The sequence below is a fragment of the Pollicipes pollicipes genome, unplaced genomic scaffold (assembly GCF_011947565.3).
Source record: "Pollicipes pollicipes isolate AB1234 unplaced genomic scaffold, Ppol_2.1 Scaffold_7261;HRSCAF=8764_pilon_pilon_pilon, whole genome shotgun sequence".
Lineage (NCBI taxonomy): Eukaryota > Metazoa > Arthropoda > Thecostraca > Pollicipedomorpha > Pollicipedidae > Pollicipes > Pollicipes pollicipes.
The window spans coordinates 43843660-43852717 of NW_023597054.1; the positions used below are offsets into that span (position 1 = coordinate 43843660).

The following is a 9058-nucleotide window of genomic DNA, read 5'->3' on the forward strand; positions in this document are numbered from 1 at the left end:
ACCAACGGTAAACGCTCAGCCCACGTCCCCGTGAGCAATGCACGACTGCTCGATACACTCACGAACAGTGGACCACCCACTCACGCCCTAGTGATCATATGGGGGCCGCGCCACGTCCTCATGGATGGCAGACGACTGACCCGCGTCCTCGCGGTCCAGGGGAGACCGCACCACGTCCCCATGAATGTCAGATGACTGACCCGCGTCCTCGCGGTCCTGGGGAGATCGCACCACCTCATGAACGGCGATCGACTGCTCCATGTCCTCACGATCCCGCCCCACGGAGCACCGCTGCGCGCCCTCGTGCGCGCCCTCCAGCGGCAGTCACATGTCCTCCCGCTCGGCGACCTCTGCCGGCGGCGGCCGCAGGTGCCAGGGCGGCGGCAGAAGCGCGAACGGCGGGTACAGCGGAGGCGGCTGCATCGGCCGCGACAGCAGCGCCTCCACCGAGAACGGCGACAGCCGCGACTGGTGCGCCGGCGGCGGCGGCGGCGCCTGACACAGCGGCACGAACGCCGAGCGCTGGCCGCTGAGCAGGAGCGGCGGCCCGGCCGCGCACGACGCCTGCAGCGGCCGCAGCAGCTGCTGTCGTACGCGACTGCCCGTGCCGATGAAGTGCTCAATCGTCTTGATCAAGTCGTTGTGACACGCCTCGAGCCGCTCCTCGAGCACGCCTGTCTTCTGCGAGGGGAAGATGCGGCGCAGGATCTGCATGTGGCTGAACCAGGACGGGTCGGGCCCGGCCGGCTCGACGGCCGGCTTGTGGTCGGCCGGCTCTGACTGGTCACTGCCGGCGTCGACCGCCGACTCCGGCGCCCGGCACTCCTCGTCGCTGGTGGCTGACTCCGCCTCTGGTGGCCAGCAGAGCGGAGAGAGGTTAGCGGCCGACCGACCCTCATCCCAGGCACGACAGCTGAACACCGACATCGGCCGAAGCTGGCTGAAGCATTTGACGTGTTGCGGCAGGATAGCATACAACGAACTGATGTCATATTCGGGCAATCGTGAACTGTAATCGATCGGTATTTCAAATCCGTATTATGTGTCCAGGTGCCTCTGGTGCCCGTCCGGGCCTATAAGTGCACGATGTCGGATCACAGGAACGCAACCGTTAGCTGCGCTTTACTGTCAGCGGTAAGTCGGCCAAATCCGTGACGAGGCCACCAACCAGGCTCCACTTCAAGTGCCTTGTGATGCCCTGATGCCCCCCCAAAAACACTAGCGTTTAACTACATCCCAGCCCCGCAAATGGGGGTGACGCGACATGATGTTATGCTTTCTGGCGTTAACGTACGATTTGTTGCGTCGCTGGAACAGGAGGGTAGCTCCTGGCTACCTGTTCTTGGGTAACAGTGTAGAAAAATGATGCTTGACCTTCACACTACATGCATCACACCCATGCCCTGACATGACACAGCCCTGTTTGCGGGTCAAATAGCTGGCGCATGGGCCGCCGCGGTGTCTGAGCGAGTGTGCTCTGTCAGACGGGAGGGCGGCGCGCCCGCAGCCCGGCCAGCGGAGGGTCGCCGGCGCCCGCGACTCCGGATCACCGACCACGGACTACGCAAACAGGGCGCCACTCAGGCCGGCCCAGTCAGCTCCGGCGGCCGGCCACAGTATCCTCGTCGTGTTGTTGTTTTACATGAGCCATATGGCGGACAGGCGGGAATATTAGCCTTCGCGGATTTGGGGTGACGTTAATGCGGACACGGCGGTGACAACGCTGTCTCCCCCCCCCCCCCCTGAGGGGACGCTGCTACAAGTCAGAGACAAGAGGGCGGGCAGGTCCATGGAGGGGAATCAGCGGACTACGGTGAGTGGTACCAGTATGCATGTAGGGCTCAGGAACATATGACGTTGTGGACAAGATTGTCAAAAAAGACATGAGCAATGCCAAAGTGGAATAAGGATAGCCGTGCGACGTGTGACTACCACTACGTGCACAAAAATATTCTGGCGTAGTATGCAGACTGCGAGCGGTGCGTCTGGCAATAACAGATCTGCGCGTCTCCCCTTGTACACAACAGGTCATATATTGGACGTGCAAGCCACAGCGCACGAAGCCAGCCGGCGAGAGCTTGAGCCCCTGCACCGGCTTCACCGTACCGGTGTCGGCCACGGGTCTGCCGCCCTGGGGCCGGGTGATGTTCATGCCGAAGATGGGCCCGGGCGGCAGGTAGGCGCAGCTGGAGCCGGTGGCCACGGCGCGCAGACCCATGGCGATGGCGTCCTCGGCCGCCTGCTGCCTCTTCAGCGCCACCTGCGGCGGCGGCCACGGTACTGCCACGGGCTGGAGCGGGACGCAACGCTCCGACAGACGGGAGCGGGACGCTCCGACAGACGGAAGCGGGACGTAACGCTCCGACAGCCGGGAGCGGGACACAACGCTCCGATAGACGGGAGCGGGACGTAACACTCCGACAGACGGGAGAGGGACGTAGCACTCCCACAGACGGGAGCGGGACGCAACGCTCCGATAGATGGGAGTGGGACGCAACGCTCCGACAGACGGGAAAGGGACGTAATATTCCCACGGACGGGAGCGGGACGCGGCGCTCCGACAGATGGGAGCGGGACGCGGCGCTCCGACAAACGGGAGCGGGACGCAACGCTCCGACAGACGGGGGCGGGACGTAACGCTCCGACGGGCGGGAGCGGGACGTAACGCTCCGACAGACGGGAGCGGGACGTAACGCTCCGACAGACGGGAGCGGGACGCAACGCTCCAACAGACGGAAGCGAGACGTAACGCTCCGACAGGCGGGAGCGAGACGTAACGTTCCGACAAGCGGGAGCGGGAACTCCCGCAGACTGGGACGGGCACTCTTACCGACTGGGATGGAACAAATCGCCACAACAGAGTGGGACGGACGCTCCTTTAGGATGGGGTGGAGACAGAGGTACAACATTCCTGCAAACCAGGGTTAAGGGTTAAGACGAACACGGACTGGGACAAGAACCGGTGCATAGATCGGTACACAAACCGAGCCACAGATCGAGACGCCTATCGAGCACAGATCGAGGTACCTACCGGGCACAGATCAGGACGCCTGAGGGGCACAGATCGAGACACGCACCGGGCACAGATCGAGACATGCACTGGGCATAGATCAGGACATATACCGGGGAACAGATCGGGGCGAATGTGGGGGAGAGGGGGGGGGGGGGGGGCGCAAGTCGGGCCTCTGCTGGGACAGAGATCTGCCCGGAAGCTGAGACACGGACCTTTCGCCAGTCAGGGCACAGATCAGCACACAGGCCGGAACACGGCACCGATGGTCGCGTCGCGCACCGTGCAGACCGCTCTAAAACGCCAAGCCAAGGGCGATCAAAGCCAAAATAAAAGTACATAGACAATGGGTTTAGGCCCGCACAAAGGTAATGAACTATCATTCGGCATCCTTGGTACATCTCAGCTCTCTATATACAGCTATCAGCGCCGAGTTCCAGGCGCCTAATGTGCACGTCCCAGCCGGAGGCGGCAGCGGCCGCGCGGTGCTCTGGTTACCTGCAGACTCACCTGGGCGGCCATGACGCGCTGCCGCTCGGCGATCAGGCTGCACTTGGCGCATGCGCAGTCCTTGAAGCGGCAGTGCCGTTTGTGGCCCTTCAGCCACGAGATGACGCCGTGATTACGGCAGCGCGCGCACTTGGGCTTGCGTGCGCCCTTTTCGGTGGTCGGGTAGGTCAGCGGCTGGTGATCCATGGTGACGATGCAGCCCTAACGACAGCGTGCTGAGATTAAGAAAAGTGAAACAAATTAGTTAAAAAATTTGCTGTGACTCCGAAACGAAATTATGCCGTTTCCCATAAGTTCCAGTTCTAAAAAAATCCGAAGCGGAGCCGAGTGGGAGGCTCACGGGCTTTAATCTCGCCGCCATCAGGTGTCATACGCCATTTGTTCACCACAGTTAAATTAAACACAATTTCCTAATCTGGTGATCATTGAAATTGTTTCGTTTTGCATCTCGTTGACAGCTGTGAGCGGTGACATTTCGCGCCCAGTAGAAATTTGGAGACAAATTTGGAAGAGTGTGGTGATTTAGTCATATCCAAGAACTGACCCGGCGATTTACTACAAATCTGTGAGAAGGGTGACAGTCTTTAGTCACTTGGCTGAGGCAGAGCAGCGCCCTCTATCTTTCAGTGTACTTTCGACTGCACACACGCACGTGTCTTGGTTGAGCGAGTCAAATATGTACACTCTTGCAATTGGTAAGGGCGTGTGGTTAAGGTTTCACGTTGTATTCATTCTACCATGAACGCTAACCTTGGTAGTATAAATATGTGCAGTGTTTCTAAAAACAAGACATCGATTCTCAGAACATAAGAATGCTGGGACAAGTTTTTGTTGCCAGAATACGCACAGGAGTTGCCTCAGAGCCTACCTAAAATTTGATTATGCGCATCAAGAGCGGAACTGCTAGTTTAAATGGTGATTGCCACTCCACTAAATAATATGCTAAATGTGCATCAATAAAGCTTAAGTAAACTTTATGGACTTGACGCATTGCTGAATTGATTCTAAGATAACATTGTGGATGAGGGGCACATATATCAAAGGCTGGGAACATCTGTCCTAAATATATTTTGTTTAGTGCGATGACATTACCCATCTGTAGTTAGTGCAAGTAATTTTAAATCCAATTCTAGGTTTCTGGGAACAGCAATCTGCCTATTTCATAAGATAATTCAACCGTATCTTAAAACGAAGGCCTGAACTCCATGTGTCCACACGTAAATTTCATTCATCCGCTGCTGGGAGACGGTGGTGAGGCCCAGTGGGTTAGGATTTTATCGGATGTTGCATTTGGGCGCGGGCTGCCGCGACTCTGACATGCTCCAAATCAACAGTGTTACACCTAATACCACTTACGCGGTGGTCGGGTCGACAGGATCGGTGGCCTGGTCCAAATCGGCCATTTCGCTGGCCAGGCAGTCAGAAGTTTCGTTCCCATAGTAAAACTGCCATGGCCGAGCCCCCAGTGCGGAGCCCGGTTATAAATTTGTCATGCAATGAGTACACCAGCCTCTGTATTTTAGCGGAACGGATAAGGATCTGGCCACAAGGCGCATCCGCAGCACCTGCTGACCTGATTCTAGGTCCATGATGAGGCGGCTGTCGTGGGTACGTTTCAGATCCGATGCCAACAGGCTGTACACAGCCCTCTGCGTTTTCAAATAACGATCGGCTTTGCACGAGCTGCCTCGGGGTTTTTCGGCGGTTACCTCTCCGGTACGTTGTGCAATGGCGACCAATCTTTTCGTATGCTCCGGGACATCCATTGCGCGTGTTTTTACGTAAAACGCGTCCCTAGCAATGCCGGCTTCTGAGTGGCCGCCTGCTTTTAGGAACACTGCACGAGTAGGTGGCTACTCTGAGTAGCCACCTACTCTTAGGAACACTGCACGACGACCCACGGCCGGCGAGGGTGACGGGCGGCAACGGACGATCCCGCGGACTGCGAGCGACGTGCCGACACCGTTACATGTGTTTGAAAACGGGCCTCAAAGTGACACAGTCTACAGAGACTGCTTACAGAGATATAACGACACGATGCAGACTTATCAGATCTTGTAGACAGACCGAACTTCATCGGAAAGGACATTACGTGTTGAGCAATTTAAAATCCAAAGATGAGCCAGAAATGCCTCTCGGATGTTCAAATATCGAATTATTTGGGCCACACTACGTGAGCCAGAAATTATTCAGCAACTAAATATCGCACAAAACATGACCTTATAAATCATCATTATTTTAATCATTTTTATGATTACCCACCCACCACGCACATGTACAGTTTTCTAGAAGCGATTATGGGTGCGCAAATGCACAGTTTTCTGACCCTGAAATCTGTCGTAAGGCCTGTTGGACAGAAAGTTAACCTAGCCAATCCAATAATGCCATTTGTTTTTCGTTTGAAGTGCTTTTCATCCGCGAAGACCTGTGAGTTCTGCATGAATGTGACGATGGATGGTGACGGGCGGAAGAAGCCGGCTTGATACACATCCTTTGGTACTTAAAGTATTTAGGTACCTTTGCCCACATAGGTGGATCCTGGGGGCACGGGGTCATGGCCCCCCCCAAAAAACTCTGGGAGTATGTTTTGCCCCCCCAAACATTCCCAGAACTTCATAAAGCTTTCGCCTACATACCGTCTGCTTTAACTTTGATGGTGCGGTATCAAACATTTCTGTTGACTCTTGAAAGCAATATCTTATGTTACGAGCTTCGTAAACATGCATACTCTATATAGAAGATTCAAAAGCATTTCGGTGCTTGAATGGTGTCCCTACTACGCACTCGCGAGAGGCACCATGCACTGGACCTCGGATCCCACACCAGCCAGCTGGCGACGAACGGTTGCCCCCCCCCCCCAAACTCCAGGCTAGATCCGCTCCTGTTTGCTCACCCCCGGCCGCTCAGAAAAATATTCAACGGCGTTTCCAGGGGCGACCGGACCATAACCCGTAAGAAAGCTGAAGTCGTCCAAAAAGCACACATTTCTAGACTTTGGAAAACATAAAAGCGGCTTTTACTCAGCGGAGGTTGTTGTAGCATACTTAGAGGTGAAAAGAGCTTAAATCTAAAGAATTGCAACAAAATATTTCCACTTGTGGGTCCCCCGGCATCCAAAATGGAAAACCACACCCAGCCACCATGAATAAATAGCCGGGAGTGGCTTGCTAATCAAGCGAAGAAACGGTCAGTCGGACGGCGTCTGTCATTCGGTATCTATCGTAGCACTGATCGCCCAGTCATCCTCCCCGTTCCACCCCGACGCAAAAGCCGTGCTTTGTCCGCTGCATGGGACCATTCATGAGATCTAAACACATTCACACCACAGACACACAAACTTCAGCAACGAACGGTTAATGTGTGGTTTGACAGAGCGGCTCTCAGTCGTTTCTACCGTCTACTGATGGCATACCGGTGGAGGGGTCGGCGCTCGGTGCCCCGCATGGCACATTATGTGATTTTCTGCGCTAGGCAGGAATTGGTGTAAAATGGTCGCTAGCACAGGTTTACACAGGCACACAGACGCACAGGCACAGGTACCAGTGCCGGCTAAACGACTCATGATTTGCTTAATCTGAAGAGCACCGTTCTCCTTCTCTCATTATCGAAGGACGGACCAGCCGACATTTGGCCCCAGGTAAGCCGCCCGACCCGCCGCACAGCGGAGCACTGCGGCACAGTATGCCGGCACGCACGGGCCCAGCGACGCCGTCCTCGGCCGGCGCGCCGGACAGTCGCGTCGCCCAGGACGCCGTCGACGGATGTCTCCGGCCGCAGTTGGAAACGAATCGCTCTGGGAGACAGTTTACTTTTGCCTCTGCTCTGACACGACCATGATTTCATGTTCATCAGTATGATTACCACCATGGACAGGAGTGCATTTTCCTATTCAGTTAGGGTGCTTCAGCCCCCCCCCCCCCCAACTTTGAGCAGGAAATGGGCCAAGTCTGCGAAAGATCTGTTTGTTGACTTATTTTCGGGGTTGAGTGGGTAATTTTTCACTGTTCAGTCGCCTCCCCCAACTCATTTTGCGAAGCTACGCGGCTGGCCCAGAGACTTGTCCGCCACCGGGATTGGCGGAGTCCGGACCCAAGTAAGATTTGGGCAGGTTGGACCTTCTTTGTGTGTTCGTGACATCGGATCACACGAGAGGTGTTTATGTTCTTGTTTAACACTGAACATGGTATGCCGTTATGGATACTCCTCCTGTTCGTGCCGTTGTGCCCTCAAAAAGGAACAGCATGGAAATGCGACATGCCAAAATTACTAAGCTTTGTAATAGTTGTTTGGATGGAATCTTTGTCAGAGCATTCATTGCTTTGATGGGGAAGCTGGTCGCATCCCAGCAGGCATAGCGCTATTGCATGGAAGCTTTAAGGCGAATTCGTTGCGGATGTTCAGCCAATGGACGCAGCGTCGGATCGCCAGCTCCACAATACTTCGGTCTGGCGTCCATTGCTGCGATAATACTGCAGCGAAACCGTTAGCCCTTACTTGAGCCCTGATCTCAGAGCAAAAAATCACGAGCCGACTATTTTTCTATAGGGATAGAAGTCTGAATGGTTATCTGCTGAATCGTCCCTGGATCCCGTTACGTCGCAGAGGCCTAGGATGCACCTTACAAACATGAGGTGCATTGCCACTAATTATCCCAGCATTGGGCACCTTGATAGAGACAGATTTCCTCAGGTCTAGCGAAATCCACTATCAGAGCTGCCTCCCTCGCCCGTGCACAAACAGCGCGTACCTGCAGTCAGACGTCTGGTCGGGTGGCTGAGCAGAATCAGGAGACGTGCCCTGTCTGGACCGACCGGCTGGAGGTGACAGGAGTGCCCTGCCTGGTCGGACAGCGCAGCAATGTCTGCCCCTCGCGGGGCAGCACAGCTCGTGTGCTGTCAGTGTGCGCTGCAGCTCTCTCTGTCCGGACGCGACTCGGCCCGGTCAGCGGGGAGGCGTCGGACGAGAGAGCGGCTCCGCACCGCCACCGACGCCCGACAGCTGACGAGTGACGACTCGTCGCCGCCGACGCCGCCCGTCGTCGTCGACGCCCCTCCCGTCGACGGCGACGGGGTCGACCGAGCGTCGGCGGCGACGAAGCTGGCGCAGCGCAAACGCGGCTGGGTAACGGATCCGGCGGAGTCGTCCCAGGCATAGACCGGATCCGGCGGGATCGTCCCAGCCGCAGACCGGATCCGGCGGAGTCGTCCCAGCCGCAGACCGGATCCGACGGAGTCGTCCCAGCCGCAGACTGGATCCGACGGAGTCGTCCCAGCCACAGACCGGATCCGGCGGAGTCGTCCCAGCCGCAGACCGGATCCGGCGGAGTCGTCCCAGCCGCAGACTGGATCCGACGGAGTCGTCCCAGCCACAGACCGGATCCGGCGGGGTCGTCCCAGCCGCAGACCGGGTCCGGCGGAGTCGTCCCAGCCGCAGACCGGATCCGGCGGAGTCGTCCCAGCCGCAGACTGGATCCGGCGGAGTCGTCCCAGGCACAGACTGGATCCGGCGGAGTCGTCCCAGCCACAGACCGGATCCGGC

At 56.7% G+C, this 9058-nt stretch overlaps 1 protein-coding gene across 1 annotated transcript; it reads right to left on the reverse strand.

Annotated features, from left to right (window-relative positions):
* Positions 1-324: 324 nt before the first annotated feature.
* Positions 325-8337, reverse strand: LOC119111489 (doublesex- and mab-3-related transcription factor A2-like). The gene is made up of 5 exons (XM_037235308.1): positions 8268-8337; positions 3521-3721; positions 2107-2260; positions 553-851; positions 325-495 (listed from the first exon to the last, which is right to left on the reverse strand). Exons 2-5 carry the CDS (start codon positions 3704-3706, stop codon positions 325-327), a joined length of 810 nt encoding a protein of 269 aa, XP_037091203.1. The 5' UTR covers positions 3707-3721; positions 8268-8337.
* Positions 8338-9058: the final 721 nt, after the last annotated feature.

Excerpts from the sequence above, each read along its gene's own strand:
- LOC119111489 (XM_037235308.1), bottom strand. The coding sequence starts at position 3,706 with ATGGATCACCAGCCGCTGACCTACCCGACCACCGAAAAGGGCGCACGC. Across the intron at positions 2,261-3,520 it reads AGCGCGTCATGGCCGCCCAG|GTGGCGCTGAAGAGGCAGCA; the intron begins GTGAGTCTGCAG and ends CCGCCGCCGCAG. Across the intron at positions 496-552 it reads CGCTGCAGGCGTCGTGCGCG|GCGCCGCCGCCGCCGCCGGC; the intron begins GCCGGGCCGCCG and ends CCGCTGTGTCAG.